Here is a 23,128-nt window from a genome sequence, read left to right on the forward strand (position 1 = left end):
AGTGAAATGGAACGCTGTGGAACGGAGAGCAGAATCAAAACAAAACTGTGAAAAGGGTAACCAGAAACACAGTTCTAGGGTGACTAGATGTTCAAATTAAAAATGAACTCCGATGGTTTGCATGAGGTATCGTTCAAATTAACGGGGGTACACTGTATTAGTAAAAATGGAATAAGGTACCGTGGGGCAAGTGGGTAATGGAAATCGTATAGTTGAGATTCTTCAAATTCTAAAGACTTTAAATTGAAATAAATGAGGTCGTCTTTATTTTTCAACTTGACTCCCACCAAATATAAACAGTATGCTAAAATTGATTTTTATGTAAAAATGAAAAAAAAAATACAGAAAAAGTTTTTGCAAAATGTCACTTTTTACTTGCTCCACAAGTTTTTGAACAATAAATTGAAATTTAGTTATATTCACGATTTCTATTAACTTCAACATTAGTTAAGGCGTCTTGTTCCTTAGGTAAGTAACATGTAAACAAAGAAAATTTTATTCTTGTCAATTCAATTTTCTTCTGTTCAGTTTCGGCTCTGTAGAATTTTCACCGGTCGTTATTTGTTTCTAAGAAAGTCGGATATGACATAAGATAACTTTTCGGGAGAAATTATTTTTTTGAACGGAATCCTTCAATAGTATTCGGATTCTTTTTTGTGTGGATAGACCCATACCCCATTTTTATGTTTTCGACTAGCTTTACATTTACATTCCATGAGATTCCCGTGCGTTCTCTTATATTGCAACTTTTCAATCAACGTTTTCCTTTCAATCGGCTGTCCGAAGTAGACACATCAATATCGTCTGGCAATCTCTTTTAGAGAAGTTCCATGATTAGTAATAGCTTTTATCGCTTTGAGTATTGTGTTTCTTGAAATTGCGAACCTTGTTTACTAATAGCTACCTAAAAAGAAAACACAAATTCAATCTCTAATGAGAAACTTTTTACTTGCCCCACGTGATTAGAAAATGCTCTGAATGGCCTTAAAGGTTTACGCATGAGTTTGAAACGTGACTACATATATTCAGTAAAATATACAAATTATTTTCACTTACCCCATTTACCCACTTGCCGCGGGATACCTCACATAAATTTGGTTTGCGATTGGCATCTTGCCCATTTCATATGTAATTTCGCTTTTGAATATTTTCAGCAAACCTTATGTAATTTGCAAGTTTGTTCTAGAAAACTTGTGTGCAACGTTGCCGAATAAAGATTTCTGATCAGAAAAATGTTCGGAATTTATTATATTTTGCTTGGTTTCTATATAGATACTGAATGATAAGTTTATCCTCATTAAACCATTATACGGGCCTCTGATTATTGTTTGGTCATCATTGTTATGTGGTAATAGCAATTTTGCATAATTTTTCAATATAGAATTTTTAATAGCGCTGTTTAAGGAACAGACATTTAAAAATGTATCATTTTAAACGTTTAATCTAGTTCCATAATGAATAAAAAATAAATTAAAAATAATTTTCTGATTTTTTTAACTTCTTTTGTTTGATTCTATCTAAGACATGTGGCACCTGACTTATTGTTAGATTTGTGCTATTCTTTTATGATCTATGTGTTGTCAGAAAACCGAAAAAAAATGAAAATTGAAAAGCTGGTGCTGAAGTTGTCGAACAAAATATTGCTGGCAACGCTGTTTGGCAGACCAATCAGCGGCTTATTAGTTTTGGCACGAAACTCAAATACGTTTTGTCGAGTCTCTGTCTCAGGTTTTTATTATTGCAGTATTGCTGCATATCGTAAAGTAGAGAATAAAAAAAATAGTCAATTGGCAAATAAATAAAGCTCATAGTTGATAAATGTGGAAATGCTCATATCATAAGTACATTAAGCTAAAAAGCAGAATCGGGCTCAGTAGAGGTGTAACGTCAGAAGAAAAGAGCATTTACGATGCAACATGCGCAGCGAAACATCAAACATAAATTACAGCTGGTGTTTAAAATTCATATTATAATAACGTTTTGCGTGCATCAAATAGTTTTCAGAATAAAATTTTCATGTTATCATTTGAATAAGGTCACCCCAAGAATAGCCTTACTTATTACTTCTTATTTTTTTAATTGAGCCATTCGCAAGCTTTTAGAATATTTACAATATTTCAAGTGAGTAAAATTACTCACGAGTGAGTAAATGTTAGTCGAAAACTCACTCACGAGTATGAGCTGTACAACTGAAACTCACGACTGAGTATACTCACGCGAGAGTTCAAGCTGTACAACTCATACTCGCGAGTGAGTTTGCAGTTTTCAGTGAGTACTCACGAGTTTCCCAACACTGAGTGCAGGTAGTGTAAATATTTTTATTAATGTGAACAGTGTAAATAATGTCCATAATATGAACGTAATAAATTGACGCATATATTGAGCTGTTCGGTAATCCAATCCGTATGGCTATTACATTAATTAACTCATTACGCGTGGTAAAGGTGGAAATTATGGGATAAATCCACGTGATGAAAGGGGTCCGCGTGGTCTGTAGGGATTTGAATTCTAAACTTGTAAGCAACTCAGTTATTGGGTCACCAAATGGCTCGGTAGCTTAGTTGGTAAAGCGCTCGTCTAGCATACAAGAGTCCTGGGTTCAAATCCCAGCCGAGCACGTGGATTTTTTTTCATAATTTCACCCATAATTTGCCCATTTTTACCACGCGTAATGAGTTAATTAATTTAATGAACGTAATGATAAGAAATGGAAATGTAAATAACTTAAAAATATAAATAGTGTACATACTACAGTAAATTCAGTAACTCTTAAGATCAAATCATAAGGGGGGTCTGTAGCCTTGAGGTTACGCTTTCGCTTCATGATCATGGGTTAGATTCCCAGCCCCTCCACAAAAAACCCGTCCAGCCACCAAAAGACGCCTCACGGAGGACCGTGCTTTGGGGAGCACATCCATCCTCCGTCAGTATCAGATGGTGACTGAGACAAACTGATCCTCTTCGCAGGCAGCTAGCCTCACTAACAGCAGAGCTCTCTCCTACCTGCTCGGTGTGAGAGTAAAAGAGTAGGAGAGAGTGAAAGTAGATGTAAATATAGATAAGTTGAAAATAGATCTGTATCGGTAAAGAAGCTACAGATCAGCTGATTCCGGCACAGTAGTGGCCACGAGCACATAGTCCCTTTAAATAATAAAAAAAAAGATCAAATCAAAATTATTTACTAGTCGCTTTAAGAGCGAGTGTGTCTTGTGAATCATTAAACTTTGATATATCGATTTTGATAACGAATCACATGCTCCCAAATAAACTGTTACATTGAGAATTCGATTGTTGTGGCTAAGCTATGTCCGATCACGGACACTTGACGGATGGGCAACTCCTTCCTCTGAAGAGAGTGCCAGCGGGAACAGCAGCTGACGATAGCTCGACTCGGTGAATTATTCCAAAACAACTCAAAAGCCTTCAAAAAGGCTGTTTTTATTTCGGCTGTCCAAGATAAAAGAGAAACTTTTCACTTTGCAACTTAACCGATGTTTATTGCTCGAAGGTTGAATGAAAACTGATACACTGCGAACAAACTCATTTTCTTATATACTATTCCTCGATTCGCCACCCACCAATCAGCTCATGCCTCGTCGTCATTGGTCGGTGGAACGTAACAAACATGTTGCGACATGTTCGTCTCCCTCCACGCTCAGTCCGGGTGATGTTGGTCGTCGCATCTGCTGATGTGGTTAGCCGCCGCTCATCGCTCATCAGCCGCCAGCCAATACATACTTATTGCCATTCGGGTGGGTAGTGCGCATCCAAACCATTACGATACAAATGTGTTAGTGAGAGGTGGGCCAAAAAACCCGTGGCCGACTCGGGGTTAGTAGGGTGGAATTTTGGGATGTTGGATTAAGGGTGAGGATAAATAGGAATAACATAAACATATAACTATACAACGTTCGCACTGTGCGCGGACATTCTCCCCGGGCGAAAAGAATCTACGCATTCAATTGGAGATCTTGTTCAATGGGTAGAGGGGCGAGTTTAGAAATTGGACGACGGAGAACACCGTTAACCGTTTGGACATCTGCAACCCTAACAACGGAGTCAGACCCTGGAAACACGTTAACAATCCGAGCTAACTTCCACGATTGCGGCGGAATGTTGTCTTCCTTCAACAAAACAACCATCCCTGGAGAAACGTTTTTACATCCTTTCGTCCATTTTTGCCGCGTTTGAAGAGTGTTCAAATATTCCCGAGACCAACGTTTCCAAAAATGATCGCGAATTTGCTGAACGAGCTGCCAACGACTCAATCTGTTGATTTTAGTATCTTCCAAAGTCGGTTCTGGGATAGCCGTTAACTCACGACCGATAAGAAAATGCCCCGGAGTGATTGCTTCAGGCTCGCTAGGGTCGGATGAGGAGGAAAACAGAGGCCTCGAGTTGAGGATTGCTTCGATCTGAGTTAGAACGGTGTAATATTCTTCGAAAGTCAGAGAAGCGTCACGGAGTACCTTCTTAAGATGCGTTTTGGTGCTCTTCACACCCGCCTCCCACAGACCTCCGAAGTTCGGAGCACGCGGAGGGATAAAGCTCCATTTGATTTCACGGGCATGGCAAAATTCGTTCAGCTTTCCTTGCAATTGATCACTTTTGAACAATTGGTACAAACTGTGTAACTCGGACTTGGCGCCAACGAAATTTGACCCATTGTCCGAAAACAACTCTTCGACGAGACCGCGCCTAGCGACAAATCGATGAAGCGCTGCTACGAAAGCCGCGGCAGATAAATCCGAAACCAATTCGAGGTGAATTGCCTTTGTTGACATACAAACAAAAAGGCAAATGTAAGCCTTAACCAGAGTGGACTTTCTACCCCCTTGACGAATGAAGACCGGGCCTGCAAAGTCAACGCCGGACTTGGAGAACGGTGGAGATGGAACAACACGAACTTCTGGCAGATCGCCCATCGAAGGCTGCAGCAATTGCGGACTATGACGGAAACATGTTACACAACTACGGATGATCTTTCGAACTACAGATCGGGCGTTCAACAACCAAAACCTTTGACGTATAAACGCGATGAGACCAGACGGACCAATGTGCAACATTTCTCTATGCAATGTTCTGATCAACGATTTGATAATCGGATTTTTATCCGGTAACAACATCTGGTGCTTTGCACCGAACGGCAGAGTGGCATTACGTAATCTTCCACCAACTCGCAAAATATCGTCCTTTAACATTACACCCAGACTACCAAGACGACGCAATGGTTCATTCGACATTAGACGACAGATTTCATCAGAAAACTCGCTTTTTTGGACATACTTCACTATCACATTCATCGATTCACGTATTTCCTGTATCGTCAGATATCGAGAAGTGATCCGCTGAGATTTGACGGATCTTGCATTTCTTACAAACCTTCGCACATATCCTATTACACGCTGCAGTTTCCGAAAGGACTCGAAAGCGGTCATAACTGGCAGAATTTCCGGCATAGACATTGCATAGGTGTTGACAACTGGATTCCATTCAGGAAGTTGGTCATCGGAAATAAGCTCTGGCTCATCGATTCGATATGTAGAATTACGCAAAAACTGTGGTCCATACCACCAGAGGTCATTTGAAACCAGCAACTGAGGAGGTTGACCACGACTAACGATATCAGCTGGGTTTTCAGCAGATTTGACGTAATTCCAATCGGCATCAGACGAACCTTCAACGATTTCTGATACTCGATTGCGAACGAAGAGATTCAGTTGCGGTAGTGGTTTCTTTAACCATGCCAGGACAACTTGACTGTCCGACCAGAAATGAATGGACTGAAACTCCAACTTTACAGCCGGAAGGAGCTTCAAAAACAAACGAACGAGTAGCAAGGCTGCACAAAGTTCAGATCGAGGAATTGTCAATCCCTTGATGGGGACAACCCTTGACTTACTGCAAATGAGCGACAGTTTTACTCCATCTTGAGTAACAACTCGAATGTACAGACACGCTCCATATGCTACACTGGACGCATCTGCAAATCCATGAATCTCATAACGAGTGGAATTCACTGCACCAAAATATCGAGGAATTTTGATTTCGTGTATATGACTCAACGTGTCCCGAAACATAATCCAAGCTTGCAATAGTTTACCGTCCAGAACGTCATCCCACTTTAATTTGCTCATCCAAATTTGCTGCATGATGATTTTCGCAAATACGACAACAGGTGAAATTAGTCCCAGAGGATCAAAAATTTTCGCTATCTGCGACAAAACGTTACGTTTGGTAGGTGGAGAACTGTTGAGGCTTGAGAGATCCAAATGAAAGCGATAAACATCCTCTGCTGGATCCCAAAGTAGGCCAAGCGTTTTGATAGCTTGGTTTATATCAGAGTCTTCGAATGACAGAAACTTCTCCCTGTCTTTCTCCGGAACCGTATCCAAAATGGTTGGTTCATTCGAACACCATTTGTGGATGGGAAAACCTCCACAGCTAAGGAGTTCAGTGAGTTCAACACGACGTTGAATTGCCTCCTCTACGGTCTCAGCACCCGTCAGGACATCATCAACATAAAAATCTTCGAGCACAATCTGAGCCGCATACGGGTAACGAGTACATTCATCGAAGGCAAGCTGTTGAAGAGCTCTCGTAGCTAAGAATGGAGCAGCAGATGTACCGTACGTCACCGTCGTTAATTCAAGGACTTGCAACGGATCGGTAGGATTCTCTCTCCAGAAAATTCGAAGTAGTGGTGTGTGAGCACGGTCTACTTGAATTTGCCTGTACATCTTACTAATATCGGCAGAGAACACATAACGATGTGAGCGAAAGCGAAGATTTATCGAGAAGAGATCATTCTGTATTACTGGGCCGATCATGAGTGAGTCGTTGAGCGAAGGGCCCTTTGTCTTCGATGAAGCGTCAAAAACAACTCTCAACTTCGTTGAAGAGCTGCTTGGCTTCAACACCGCATGGTGTGGAAGATAATACTTCAAAAGGTTGGGAGGATCCTGAGATTCATCAATGAGTTCACAATGGTGGAGATCTTTGTATTCATTAATAAAATCAACATAAAGTCTTTTCAGATCAGAATCCTTCTGGAACCGCTGTTCCAACATGAAAAAACGACGCAAGGCAACAGAACGATTACTTTCCATCTGGTGAACGGATTCTTTCAACGGTAATTGAACGACATAGCGACCATTTGGATCACGACGCGTAGTGGAGCAGAAAATTTCTTCACATAATTGCTCTTCACTGGTCAGAAGGTTACAAGAGTCCACTGATTCAACCGACCAAAACTTTTCCATAGTATCAGCAAGATTCTGCAGAGTTACGGTGTAACAATGCTGTTCAACACGAGAGGTATCAACATCTTCAAAGGAACCGGCGACAACCCATCCCAAACGAGTCTCTTGTAGAATGGGAAGATTATCAGCTATCTTGTACTGTCCCGGCATCATAAGCGAGAAAAACAATTGTACCCCAATCAACAAATCGACTTCACCTGGAATGTGAAAATCCGGATCTGCAAGAGGCAGGCCAGGAGGTAGATTCCATTGCTTAATATCGATAGGCACGGACGGCATTAAACCTGCAACTCTACCAGCAACCAGACACTGCAATTGACCTTGGAAATCAGAGTAACATGAACGCAATTCCAGCGTGACCATTTCGGAGATGGAGGACTGCTGACCATTGGCACCGACAACATCAACCTTGGTGGAAAAACACGGCAGATTCAACGATTTAACCAAACCTTTCGACACAAGATGAGCTTGAGAACCACAATCCAAAAATGCACGACAAGTTTTCAGATTCCCATTCGCATCTTTCACATGAACCTTTGCTGTCATTAACAAGCTAGTACATACACGAGGAACTTGCTTCATAGAACATGAAACTGTTGGAGTAGATTGAGGTTCAACGGAATTACATTTGTTTTTAGCGATTGGCACAACTGATTTCGAGGTAGACGACGAGTCAGACTGAGAGGACTGCGAAACCAATTTCGAAGCTGACTGCGAATCAAACTGAGAGGACTGCGACACCTGTTTGTCAGGATGAAGAAGAGTGTGATGCTTTGCCTGACACTTCGAACAAGTATACGACGAAGAACACGCACTACTCACATGACCCACCCTAAGGCAATTAAAGCAAGCTCTGATACTTCTTACCTTGGCTTGGCGTTGAGCAACTGTCATCTCTCGGAAGGCTTCGCACTTGTACCCCGGATGGTTCCCGGATTCACACAGCTCACACGTTCGGTCCTTGGTAGTAACAGCACAAGACTTCGATGTCGTGTTCCTCTGTTGATGTCCAGGATACTTCACCGGAACTGTTGACTTGGATGTGGCGGCCGGCTTGGCCAAGCACAGCACAACGGTTGCTCAGGAAATCGATGGTATTTTTATAATTTGGCAGCTGCTTGTGGGGTATGGAAGCTTCCCATTGAAGCCTCGTGTCCTTGTCTAGTGCCGCTGCCAGAAGATTGACCACGAAGCGTTCGGAGAATCCGGTCATCTCTTCGTCGAGTAGACTTAATCCATCAACGTGCTGAGTGACCTTGTCGATGAGCGCTCTCAAGTCCTTCGCGTTCTCCCGATGCATCTTCGGCAGTTCCAGCAGGCCATTGATGTGGATGTCCACTATGACACGCTTGTCCTCGTATCGGTCCTCCAAGATTTTCCACGCATGGGCATAATTGTTCTGGCTTAGCGTGCGCGAATCAATTATCCCGGCAGCAGTGCCGACCAGAGCTCTGTCCAAATGATAGAGCTTAATGGCGTCCGAATCGGCTGATGTTCGCATGACATCTAGGAACATGGCCTTGAAGCGTGGCCAGTTCTCTGGCTTCCCGTCGAAGGAAGGGATCGGTGCCTTCAACGGCTGCTGCTGCACAATTATACGCGGAGGGTCCTGTGCTTGCTGTGTATTTCCTTGTGCCTCATTTGGAGTCCCAGTGATTGACTGCACAATTGTCTCAAGCAACACACACGTTTCAGTGTGTTGCGTTTCGAACAAATCGTACGCTTCGATCTGCTCGTCCATCCGTTCGTCGGAAATTAGACCGATAATTTGCTCATGATACTGGCGATACTCCTCGTAGAATCGATCCAGTTTCTTGGAGTACACAGCCAGCATAGCCATATTCGGAGGATCGGATCCAGCTCCAGCCATTCCATCCAACGCCTTACGAATCTTCGTAACCTGCGCCTTCGCCTGTCCACGATGAAACACCAGAGTCGAAATGTCCTGCATTGTGCCTTGCTTTTCACTTTTCGACGGTGTGCGATCCAATGGCATTTCGATGCACTCGCGCGCGAACTGATACGGGTTGAAAGTATCGGACATACACTGTACCACACGCGCGCGATTTACTTGCGGGTTAAAACTTTTCGGACAACTGGTTCACTTTCACTTTTCACACAGGTACTGTGATGCGCTCCCTCGCACCACACAACAGAACGTGTTCGGACACGTCCAGAAAATATCACTAGGCGATCACGCCGGGGTCACTCGCGCGCGGTTTACTTGCGGGTTAAAATATCGGACAAGCACTGTGACACACTCGCGCGCGACTTACTTTCGTTCACTTTGTTCGATTCACTCTCGGACAACCAAGGAATATTTTTTCCAATGACTCCGTCGGCTATCGTCACAGCAACAATTTTGTCGCAATCGTCAGATTGGCGACAGAGGTAAGCGGACTGTATCGGTGCGGATGTCTCAATCGTCAGATTGACGACACGCAGATGCGGATCGCTCGGGGATCCGGCTCGAATGGACCAAAAATGTCCGATCACGGACACTTGACGGATGGGCAACTCCTTCCTCTGAAGAGAGTGCCAGCGGGAACAGCAGCTGACGATAGCTCGACTCGGTGAATTATTCCAAAACAACTCAAAAGCCTTCAAAAAGGCTGTTTTTATTTCGGCTGTCCAAGATAAAAGAGAAACTTTTCACTTTGCAACTTAACCGATGTTTATTGCTCGAAGGTTGAATGAAAACTGATACACTGCGAACAAACTCATTTTCTTATATACTATTCCTCGATTCGCCACCCACCAATCAGCTCATGCCTCGTCGTCATTGGTCGGTGGAACGTAACAAACATGTTGCGACATGTTCGTCTCCCTCCACGCTCAGTCAGGGTGATGTTGGTCGTCGCATCTGCTGATGTGGTTAGCCGCCGCTCATCGCTCATCAGCCGCCAGCCAATACATACTTATTGCCATTCGGGTGGGTAGTGCGCATCCAAACCATTACGATACAAATGTGTTAGTGAGAGGTGGGCCAAAAAACCCGTGGCCGACTCGGGGTTAGTAGGGTGGAATTTTGGGATGTTGGATTAAGGGTGAGGATAAATAGGAATAACATAAACATATAACTATACAACGTTCGCACTGTGCGCGGACAAGCTACATGGGATGACTCGATGGTACGATGTTCGCTGGTTGGGCAAAATCCAGCTTAAAAGTATTCGTATGTCAAAATTGGTTGGTAAATGGCTGGGCATGGCGTACCATTCAGGTACTCTGCGTACCTGAAGGAATAAAATAGACCCCTCTTAGCGGTCCTTAGCCTCTTGCCCAGCAACTCCTATCCCTACCTCCTCGCGGTACTGGCCGGGGTACGAGTAACCTTAGGGAAGATCGGGTAACCAACCCCCGGTGGGAACTTTGGTCGTATGCTGACAGGGAAGGGGGGGTTTGCTTTTGCTCTTGCTTCTGCAAACCTTGAGCGTCCGTACTCCATGTTAGGAGCGGCTCACAACAGCGTCTGTTCCCCATGTCAGGGGCGGCTGATCATCGTCCGAGTGCCAGAGGACTCTAAGCTAAACTGTGCACTATGACCCTCCGAACATTTAGGGGGAATGATCCTCCGGAAATCTAGGAGGATGGTGTCAGGCCCTGCAAGCCAGCCGTAAAAAAATTAAGCAACGAATAATCAACGAGAGAATACGGCGTAAAGGGATTAGCGATTGGAAGCTCGGTACGTGGAACTGTAAATCTCTCAACTTCATCGGGAGCACACGCATACTAGCCGACGTGCTGGAGGACCGTGGATTCGACATCGTAGCGTTGCAGGAAGTGTGTTGGAAGGGATCAATGGTGCGAACGTTTAGAGGTAACCATACCATTTACCAGAGCTGCGGCATCACACACGAGCTGGGAACAGCTTTTATTGTGATGGGTGATATGCAGAGGCGCGTGATCGGGTGGTGGCCGATCAATGAGAGAATGTGCAAGTTGATGCTCAAAGGCCGGTTCTTCAACTTCAGCATGATAAATGTGCACAGTCCTCACTCCGAAAGCACTGATGATGATAAAGACGCTTTTACAGCTGCACGAACGCGAGTACGACAGCTGCCCAAGCCACGACGTCAAAATCATCATTGGAGATCTAAACGCTCAGGTTGGCCAGGAGGAGGAATTCAGACCGACTATTGGAAAGTTCAGCGCCCACCGGCTGACGAACGAAAACGGCTTACGACTAATTGATTTCGCCGCCTCCCAGAATATGGCCATTCGTGCACCTACTTCCAGCACGGCCTTCCATACCGATACACCTGGAGATCACCACAGCAGACAGAATCACAAATCGACCACGTTCTGATTGATGGACGGCACTCCTCCATTATCGACGTCAGGACATATCGTATCGCTAACATCGACTCTGATCACTATCTGGTGATGGTCAAACTGCGCCTAAAACTCTCCGTCGTCAACAACGTACGGTACCCCGGTATGACCTAGAGCGGCTTAAGCAACCGGATGTCGCAGCGGTATACGCGCAGCACCTCGAGGATGCATTACCGGAAGAGGGTGAGGTGTATGAAGCCCCTCTTGAGGACTGCTGGAGAACAGTGAAAGCAGCCATCAACGATGCAGCTGAGAGCAACGTCGGATACGTGGAACGGAGTCGACGGAACAATTGGTTCGACGAGGAATGTAGGCAGATTATGGAGGAGAAGAATGCAGTGCGGGCGGTCATGCTGGAACGTGGAACGTTATAGACGGAAACGGCAACAGCAGACCCGCCTCTTTCGGGAGAAAAAACGCCGCCTGGAGGAGACGGAGTGCGAGGAGATGGAACAGCTGTTCCGGTCTCAAGAAACGCGCAGAAGCTCAGAAGCTCAACACATCCCCAAAGGTTTCGTGCCGCGAGCCGAGATGTGCAGGGATAAGGATGGGAGAATTTTGACAGACGAGCGTGAGGTGATCGAAAGGTTGAAGCAGCACTTCGACGAACACCTGAATGGCGCTGAGCGCACAGGCAATGAAGGACGGGACAACGAAGCAAATGCCTTCGTCAGTACTGCGGGCGATGGAAACCAACCAGCCCCCACTTTGAGGAAGGTTAAGGATGCCATTCACCAGCTCAAGAACAATAAAGCTGCTGGTAAGGATGGTATCGGAGCTGAACTCATCAAGATGGGCCCGGAGAGACTGGCCATTTGTCTGCACCGGCTGATAGACACAATCTGGGAAACAGAACAGATACCGGAGGAGTGGGTGGAAGGATGGGGTAATATGCCCCTACTACAAGAAAGGCGACAAGTTAGATTGTGAGAACTTTCGAGCGATCACCATTCTAAATGCGGCCATTCTAAATTGGGCGGATCAAGTGCGTATCGATTTGGCGAATGTGAGACAGAACCGAGGATGGAGAGATGCGGCCACGAACCGAGTATTGTGGCGTGAAATTGTTGATTCAGTGTTATCTGGTTAGATATTAACTAAATAAATGAATGAAATGAATGTCAAACTTATTTCGATGTCTGACAAGGGAAGGTCACAATGGTGTTACACGGGGTTTTCAACCGGACTATTTTCGTTAGGTTCTACATGTCGAAATATGAAAAACCACAGCATTTCGGATGATGGACCAGGGGCTCTAAAAGGGGCAATTTTGAACGTATATTATAATATTAAGCTGATTGGAAATTTGACAAAAATATTTTTTTCGTATTTATTGTGAAAATGTATGTATAAAATGTATTTTTTCCATGCCATAGGCGCAATCGGGATGGGTTTCTTGTTGGTATATTATTCTAATAAAACCAAATTCGTTTTGGTGTCCATATTCCATGTTAGTTACGCCAATGGCATGAAAATACATTACAAACATACATTGATGTCAATTCTGTTCATTACGATCGTAATAAATACTGAGAAAAATGTTCTTGACAAACTTTCAATTGACTCAATAATATTATATTCGTACAAAATCGACCCTTTCAGATCCTCTCCTGGCTACACCACTGGTCCATCACCCGAAAGGCTTTGGGGTTTTTCATATTTTGACATGTAGAACCTAACAAAAATAGTCCGGTTGAAAACCCCGTGTAACACCATCGTGACCTTCCCTTGTGAGCAACGTCACATTGAAGTCGCCATACATAGAAAAATGTACAGTTTTCAGAAAAAGAAGTAAGAGGTTGTTTCCGAGATACAACCGACAAGTTGACGTTGGATAACGTTAGCTTCTTCTATTTCCTGGCACGGGATCGTCACGAACTTATAAAAGATTTCTACTGATAAAAATATAATCCATTTTCATAGGGGAACATGGTCCAATTCGGACCTAGTAACAGTTTTTTGGCCATATCTTTTCAGCACGATGAATGACATGAAAAGTTTTATGTTTTCGAGAAAGCGCAATTCAGCGCGCACATTTTTCTCTCAGAGAGTTTTGTGATAGCTCCTACCAGGACATGGCTAGACATGTTTGAACCAACTTCTCCAAAAGGTCCTAATTGGACCAACCCTGTTCCAATTCGGACCCCCCATGTTCTAATTCGGACCACCCTATATTTCATCGTTATTTGCAATGTTAGTAACAAAATATTACTCAGATTTGTTTGGTACCGTAATTTCGGGTGAAATTGATCATTTTTCACTGTTTTCTTGGTATGATTTCTAAAATGTTATCAATATCATACAACTAAATGCAGGAAAACAAGTACGACGGTGAACCTCATTGGCTCATGCACCGAAATTTTTTAACAAATGTGATGTTAGTGCCAAAAATCTGGTCTAAAATTAAAAATCGGGGAATCCCATTTCGGGGTGAAATTGATCACTTATCATTGTTATTATTGTTAGTTTCGAAATCAACTTTACATATTTAATTTGGACCTCCTGAATCCAAATATGCTCGCCAAATTCTTAAAGAGACAATATTTATGGAAATAATGAATAATTAAATTTCAAGAATACCACGAAAAACGCCTAAATGTAGGCAATTTCCAAAGGATTTTCCTACTTTGTTGTAGAAAATTGTATTTTTCAACAAAACGAGCAAATTGGTAAGAGTTTTGATAGTAAAATCTGTTTTGGAGATATATTGTTAGCATCCTCACAAACTTCCAGATTTACACCATGTCCAAATCCTTGTTTAGAACTAGAAGTTTATAGATGATGATCAATTCCACACTAAACTTGATTCTAGAATTTTACATTAATTTCATAGAAATAAACATTCTGTGGCACAAAAAACTTCACAATACACAATTAGACATTATTTAAGACAAACAACGTTCATTTACTATAGGTTGCAATGAGCTTGGTGCATTATTAGTAAGAAATAAAATCGCGTGTCACGGTGATCAATTTCACCCTACTGATCAATTACACCCGAATTTACGGTATCAAAGCTTATTGAACTTTTTCTGCAAGCGCAAGCATAAAAAATGAACTCAATGTATGAGAAATTTCAAACTAATTCGAGTCAGAACAAGCTCAAATGAAATATGAATTTTATTAAAAAATATGTCGGAAACTTGTTCAAAATAGGGTACGGTCAACTATTCCTGACTCGATTTTGAACAGACTATCGTGTATGGGAGCTATCGAGATGAAGTACACATATTTTCAAATTTTAGAGTTTTTTTTTATATTTATTTTGACAAAATACATTCGAAAAAGTAATTTTGAAGTTGAATATTGTAAAATTTTCCACACATTGAAACTTTGCTATGAAATATCGGGTTGAAAAGGTGAACTTGTATGGGAAACTGAAACAGACAACAAACAGACTCGAAGTCTCGGAAATTCAAGTTTGAGAAGTACCTACTTATATTTATGGATTGAAGTACACTATATTGAAGGGACTGCGTTTTCCTTCGAGCTTGTGAACAAAAACACAGTAAATCGGATAAGGGATAGTTGACTGTATTGTTCTTATATACTACTCGAAAACGTTTTTTATAGCGTATTGCCAAACTATTTTGGATAAAGCTTGGCTGTGATATTGATGAAGATGCTTTTCAAGCTGCTGATTTATTGATTCCTTTAGTTTTTGGTAATCTACCTCATTTCTTAGATTTTTTGCGAAGCCATTTTCTTGACCGCAACAGAAACAAAGGCACTATTAATCAATATTACAACTTCTGTGATTTTCGATTGAGTCGGAAAGATTTTCACGGGGTGGAGCTCTTAGAATAGACTGAGTACACGTTGAAAAACAAGAGGTCCGTATTGAACCATATCAAAAGGTCCGGATTGGACCAACACACATTTTGAGATTTTCAAACTCGTTGAGCACAATCGGTGCATAGACATATCAAAACCATATGGTCAGATGAAAGCTTAGGCTAGGGTGATTCGATTATAAAATAACACAGAGAGATTGGATAGTTATTGTCGCTTATAGAAGCTTGGAAATAACGCCAACCGACAGTACACCTGAGCACTTCAAAACAATAAACTAATATAAAAATCAAACGTAATAACTGAAAGGCGTCAAATTTATTGTATTAGATCTAAGCCAAACGGTGAGCAGAAAAACGGTACCCACGATCTTTACAGTAGCGCCAGTATTGAGAAATGCTTGATGGTCCGAATTAGAACAGGGTCCGAATTGGACCAGGTTCCCCTACTATTTTTTGGATGTCAATTCTGATCTATTATGGACATTGTGTGTTATTATTTAGTTGGTTCGGTTAACACTTCAACACCGATCGAATCGGTCGATGGAAGAAGAAGCATGAGCGGTAACTCTTGCTCCCCAAACATATTCCGGTTGAACGTTAGGTCCACGCATGATCCACTTAGATTGATTGTTTTTTAGTAGGTTCCGAAGCAAGTTTGAGGTTGAGGTACTTCTCCAGCTGTTGCTGATTAGTTTCAGCTCTTTGTTTGACAAATGAAACTCTGATCGCTCTAGCATGCATGTACTTGTAGGTAGCGACGACGACAACGGCATTATTCGTAGTAAGTAAAGTTTGTAAGGGTGCTTAAAATATATCCCCGAGCCCGATTTCATCTTCTAAACTCGTACCAATTAGCTCATACCTACGGTTGAAATAATTAAATTTCTGTTAAATATCAGGGATTTAGTTAGGAAATTGCCTACATTTAGGCGTTTTCATTGCAATTCTTGAAATTAACTATTCATTATATCTTTAAATATTGCATTGTTCGGATTCAGGGAGCTCATATTCCGTAGAAACGTTTCAAAATATAACAACAATCGCATCGACAATGATCAATTTCACCCCGAAATGGGATTCCCGATTTTCTATTTAAGGGATGATTTTTAGCAATAAAAACACATGTGTTAGAAAATGTTGGTACGTGAGCTAAATAGGCTGACCGTCGTACTTGTTTTCCTGCACTCAGTTGTTTGGCATTTTCAACATTATTGAAAACAGACAAGAAAAACCATGAAAAATGATCAATTTCTCCCGAAATTACGGGTGAACTTCGAAACGTCAAAACCTTATAATAGCAAGAAAAATGTGCTTTTCTATGAAAAATAAGACATACCTCGATATTTCTCAATTTTTCAATAGTTTAGTCATGAAAATCATTAGTTTTCATTGTTGGAATAGATTCGTAGAAAGATTTCCAATCGATTGGTGCAAGAATCATGAAAAGATATCCGGGCGTTAGTATGTTATTGACAGTCAAAATCTAACCACTTTTCGTGACGCGAGCGATTTTTCGTTTTTCGAAATTGTACCCCAGTATGTTGCCGTAAGACGTTATCCAACGTCAAAAAAACAGTAGTGAAACCAGATTTTCTTACAAAACGCTTAACTTTGGCTTGCGGAAACTTTTCCCTATGAGCAATCGGCTTGAAATTATAACAACATGCTAAAAACATGCTCACCTCCATTATTACAAAACATAAAAGTTCCGATTCATAGGTTAAAAAGTTCAGTACAAGGTGAAATCGCTCAAAATCAGAGAATTTGTTTATATAGAGAAGCGCGGATTCGGAAACCAAAGCTTCCAATTGAACCGTCAAACGTGGTTCCAATCGAGCAAATTCAATGAGACTCAATGAGATGTTACGCAAAAGAGACGATGGATGTGTGTAAGTGAAAAACGATACGAAAGTGACGTCATCAATAAGCTTGGTTTCTTATATCGACTGACAGGATGACACGCACACTAAAATATTGTTTAACATGTTTCTATACTCATCGTTTCAATAACTGCCACCAAAGCTGCAAATGTATTAAAAATACGTTTTTTTATTCTAGCTGGACAAAAAATTACCACGTAAAACCTAGTATTATTTTGAACGATTTTACCTGGGGTATTTACTTCAAGACTGATACTTTAGGAAATTTCAAATGTTGTCACAGTCGTAAACCAGCGAATCCCCGTTGTATGAAAAGATCGCAATAGCCCACGGTAAAAAAATCAGCACGTCCAATTGAATGGGTTGATCACTTGACGCAATTCAAAACACCATGATTTGAAGAGTTCTAACTTTGGATGTGCTCTACTGTCTTTAGCACTAGACTCTGAAGTAAAAAGTTGTTGATTTCGAACATCATGTTTCTTGTATGATAGCAATCATTGACACCTCGTTGAAGAAAGTGATTGAGATCAGTTCAAACTCTTTCAACAGATGCGAGTTGGTGTCGAGGTAAGATACGAGACTTGCATTTCGAAGATTGAAAGTTCAAATCTGGGTCAAACGGAATCGTTTGTTTCGCTTTTTTTTTTTAATTTCAAATTAAAACATGCAATGTTGAATCCAAGTGCTGGTACCTTGATATTGTGAAGATTTAATAGTAGGCAAATCCAAGTGCAGAACTATTAATAGCATCGTGCTTATATTTTAAAATGTCCTCAAAAATAACTTATGAATCCATTCTTAACAAAAGCTAATTCCTGGCCATCTCAGAATTTAAAAATATCTCGTGGAAACGATTTTAGCAGACCTTTAGTGGTTGTGAAAGAGAAGAAGAAGAAGATGTTTTGACTTAGATTTCAACGTAAACAAATCGTTCCTGGAATATAAACACAGTCTGCTCTCCCTTACTCGATATTTCGTATCTCGATGTCGAGCTAAAGATCGAAAAATTGATTTTCATGGCTAACTTCATGATCTCTTGTATTCTATAACTCGATATTATTCTAACTCAATGACCCCTTCATCACCAGTTATGGAGAGTTGACTGTAAGTATTTCGAGCAAAATCGAATGAATTTCGTAAAGTATATATGACTCACCCAAACCCAACTCTACGGCAAACCCAGTATTCAGAAGGTGGTAAAAGCTCGAAGGGTACGATGGGCAGGGCATGTTGCAAGAATGCCGGACAGCAACTCCGCAAAGATGGTGTTCGTTTCGGATCCGGTTGGTACAAGAAGGCGTGGAGCGCAGCGATTCAGGTGGGCGGATCAAGTGCACAACGATTTAGCGAGAAAAGGGCAGAATCGATGATGGAGGCATGCGGCCACGAACCGAGTATTGTGGCGTTATATTGGTGATTCAGTGTTATCTGTTTAGATGTCTAAATGAGTAAATTTATCGGACGTCTCCTGCATTCTGAACTACAAAACCGACTAATTTAATAGTTGTATTGTTTTATTGATCACATTCAATTTACTTTGTCCACCTAACAGTCACTTAACCCTACCACTCATGCAGGTCACCCAACAAGGACTCGTCACTTCTCCGGCCACACCTCCGACTCGATCCAATCAATAAAATGCGACACCCTGGTGTAGATGCCGGGAAATCTCGTACCGCAATGCTTCCCCGTCGACGTCAAACCGACGAGCCATCTTCGACGTCCAATGGTCATCTCCAACGGACCACCGGAGTCTCCGATGCACGTGTCTCCCGTATTGTCGCCGGTCTCGTTTCTCCCGAGGGCACAAAGCTGATCGGGATTTAGCTTCAATATTCTCCGCCGAGAGGACTTCTCGTCGGTTTTATCGTTGACCAAAATGGCGTTGCACACCTCTCGCTCGTATGTGGTGGCCTTAGCCTTCAGCAACAGTGGGGACATCTCCCAATCCTGCTCAGTACTGCCCCAGCCTGCAATCGTCAAAGGCACATCTGGCGCCGGATCCGAGGACTTCGTATACAAACATATCCGTTTAAGAAAGTCTTCCGTCACGGTTCGGTTCAATTTGATCAGCGCGATATCATTTGCCAAAGGCCGAGTTTGATAGTTTGGATGCAAGATCGTTTTCTCGACCCCTATATCGACTGGAGGATCCGTTTTACTGGTGGATGTAATGTTCACGACCCCGAGTCGAACGAACGCTGGTTGCTCAATTGTCAAGCAGTGAGCAGCCGTCAGCATGTACCGATCCGATATAAGGTTGGCACCGCAACGGAAGGCCACTTCATTTCCGTTATCGAAAGCCAACGCACCCAGATAGGGAAATTCGTCAAGTGCTGCTGAAGTACCAGCGAAGATGTGGTCATCTGCATCGTTGAACTCATCGAAACTTTCGCACATTTGTTCGCTTCGGCTTTTGACGTCGAATCGAGTCCGCGAAGGATTGCGACAGCACACGATCGACACATTCTTATCAAACGAGCACTTGATCCACGACTTCTGCGGTACGGTTTTCAAATATTCACATTCCAAATCTCGACGACACGTCCCGTTGGTACCGTCTGCCAGTAAACAGCTATCGCCCTCTGAAAACACAGCAATAAAGCTTCGATTAATTGCGAACGCGATCACCGAGATGATGTCACCCTACCGAAGCGATCATTGTCGATCGTCGCAAATGCAATTGCTGCCCCGAACCATACGATCTGCAGCACGGTCGTCACTGTCCGAGTCGGTATGCTCCGGTCCATCATCACGAAAATCACAGGATCTACGCTGCAACACCGAAGTCAGACCGAAATCATCTTCCTCGGCCAGAAACCCGGATATTCTGAACCAAAGCTTTTTTGAATGGAATTCGTAATCGTTCTACGAATTCCAGCAGTGGCGACAAAGACGACGCAACAACAATAAGAAAGGTCACCGCGGATCGATCGCGCACACACAGCTACTACGAGAAAAACTAGTTCTTGCCTCAACGGAGTCCCCTGACTGAATGTTGGTGCAGTATTACGCTGATCTTGAATCTCGCGCTTCCTACACATACGGATTATTGAACGATGAAATTTACCGGCTGGACCGGTTCTAAACGAAAACATTGCCCGGCCCCGGCAACGGGACAGGAGGTGGGCAAGCTTCAATCAGCTGTGGGAATCGTGGGGCAGAATGCGCTCATCCTAGAGAATTTGGATTTGAAAATCTAGGCAAAATTCCATGGAGTATAAATCTCGTTTAGAAGAGCGAGTCTGAAAAAAAAATCAAGAAATTTACTTTAGCAAAATATTGAAAGTTTTCAAACGATTCTAGTTAGAAAAAAAATTTAAAATCGATTTTCCTAGTTAGGAAACAAAAATGTATGAAAATAAACCTGACTCTTATCAAAAGTTTTGAAAAAGTTTCAAAAGGCAATTCCGGATTTGAAAGCATAGTATTTTTAATTAATTAGGTCCTGCAGCACTGTCCTAATTTTAGTACCAGACGCTTTAGGTCAGAAATAAATGTTTACTCATTTTTTAGTCATTAACCCCTCTACCGGCAGCTTCATTTTTTACCGCCAAAAAAATATTCAAATCGCGATAACTTTTTTGTTTCTCGATATTTTTGCAACATTTTTTCAGAAGGTTTCAAAAATCTCTTCTAGTTTGAGAATCCATGTCGATATTGATAATTGGTGATCGAGTTTTGAAGATATTCCGATGTTCCTTGGGGGACACATTTTCCATATAAAATGTATTTGGCGGCCCTTGGGGGACACATTTTCCATATAAAATGTATTTGGCGGCCATTTTGTTTTTGATCGATTTATCAAAAACTAAAAAGGTGTACTATACAATACCAGGTAATAAGAAGCTACCCTGAAAATATCATACAAATTGGTTCAGTATTCTTGGAGAAATCTGAAAATTACGATATGAGGTTTTTTAGAGCTTTCAAGATCTTTATTTGTTCAGCGTGGTACCAGAAACATAAATGCTCATCACTCAAAGACGGCTGCATCAAATTTATTTATTTATTTCGTCAATCAATAGTAGACTACACATTTGCTTAATTCTATGTTGTATTATATCTTAAGGAATTAAAATATTGTCTTAGCTTTGTTCGCGACATGGTCAGATCAATTTCTGTGCAATGCTGATTATAAAGAGACATCATTCGATTCATTGGGCCGAATTTTGCATAGTTAGTTCGATGATTATTTGATGCAAACAAATTCCGATTTCTTAACTGTCTAGCGGGCGTGTAGAAATTCAAACATGATAAAAGATTGGTGGAATCAATACGCTGCGATACAATATCATTGATAAATGAAATCATGGCTATTTCGCGACGCTCATTTAAGGTTTGAATATCGATAAGCATGCATGCCTCGTATGATGGCAGTGGAAACGTTGTCCAGCCTAATTTGCGTAAGGCATATAAAAGAAATTGCTTCTGTACTGATTCGATTCTATCACCATGTATTTTTATATGCGGAGACCACACAATACTACAATATTCTAGAACTGATCTTACATAAGCAATGTACAAGGTTTTAATCGTATATGGATCCCGAAAATTGTAGCTAAAACGCTTAATAAAGCTCAACATATTGGTTGCTTTATGGATAATCGTATTATAATGATCAGTAAAGGTAAGTTTAGAATCTAATATGACACCTAAATCTCTAATCTTATCGCACTTTTGAACAATTTGATTTCCTAAAGAGACAGTAATCTGTGGTGTATTCCGTTTTCTGCTATATGTGATTAAATTACATTTTTTGACGTTTAATTGAAGTAAGCTTTTGCTACACCATTTATCAAATATACTTATTTCATTCAGATAAATGTCGCTATCTTTGTTACTATTGATTTCCATATAAAGTTTCATATCGTCGGCATAAATCAGAATTTTAAGATGTTTAAGCACATATGAAATATCGTTAACAAATAATATAAATAACAATGGACCTAAATGCGAACTTTGGGGAACTCCTGATGTAACGTGAACAGGTTTAGACATTTTTCCCTCAAATCTAACTATTTGTTGGCGATCTGTTAAATAAGATTCAATCCAGTTGAGGAGTCTCATCGCAATTCCCATTTTATTGAGCTTGAAAATCAACATAGGAATGTCTAGTCTGTCAAATACCTTACTAAAATCGGTGTAAAGTGCTTCGACGTGGTTACCTCTATCAATTGCATTCAAAGTGTAATTTACAAATTCCAAAAGGATTGTTGTAGTAGAACGACCTTTATAGAAACCGTGTTGTGTATTCGTTATTCTATGTTTTATTTGGCTGAACACATTTTTATTTATAATTGATTCAAATAGTTTTGGAATGGATGAAATAATAGCAATTCCACGATAATTTCGAACATCAGATTTTCTACCAGACTTGTAAATGGGTATGAGATACGATCTTTTCCATTCTTTTGGAAATCTGCTCATTTCAAGTGACTTGTTGAATAGCCAAAATAATGGTGCTGTAAATTCATTAGCTAAGTTTTTCAGTAAAATAGGTGGGATTCCATCTGGCCCTGATCCTTTGGTGGAATCTAAATTCTTCAGTCCTGTTAAAATGTCCTGTACCAGTATTTGACTAACACCGATATCGCTTGTAAAATCAGGAAAACTAGAAAAATATTCACAGTCACGATCTTTATCCGAAAAGTTAGTAAAAGTCTCTTGGAAAAAAGTAGCAAAAAGATTGCACATACCATCGGGATTATCAGCTGCTCTATCATCCAATGTCATTTTAGATGGAAAATTGTTAGACTTCATCTTCGATTTAGCATAATTGAAGAAATTTCTATGGCAAGATTTTAAATCATTTTCTATTTTTGTGTTGTACTCTTCAAGCGCAGCGGATATT

General features: G+C 41.4%; 1 protein-coding gene across 1 annotated transcript; it reads right to left on the reverse strand.

Annotated features, from left to right (window-relative positions):
• Positions 1-18,767: 18,767 nt before the first annotated feature.
• LOC5576684 (serine protease Hayan) lies at positions 18,768-20,329 on the reverse strand. Its single transcript, XM_001662769.3, has 2 exons — positions 19,925-20,329; positions 18,768-19,859 (listed from the first exon to the last, which is right to left on the reverse strand). Exons 1-2 carry the CDS (start codon positions 20,025-20,027, stop codon positions 18,871-18,873), a joined length of 1,092 nt encoding a protein of 363 aa, XP_001662819.2. The 5' UTR covers positions 20,028-20,329; the 3' UTR covers positions 18,768-18,870.
• Between the last annotated feature and the right edge of the window lie 2,799 nt (positions 20,330-23,128).

Source organism: Aedes aegypti, chromosome 1 (genome assembly GCF_002204515.2).
Source record: "Aedes aegypti strain LVP_AGWG chromosome 1, AaegL5.0 Primary Assembly, whole genome shotgun sequence".
Classification (NCBI taxonomy): domain Eukaryota; kingdom Metazoa; phylum Arthropoda; class Insecta; order Diptera; family Culicidae; genus Aedes; species Aedes aegypti.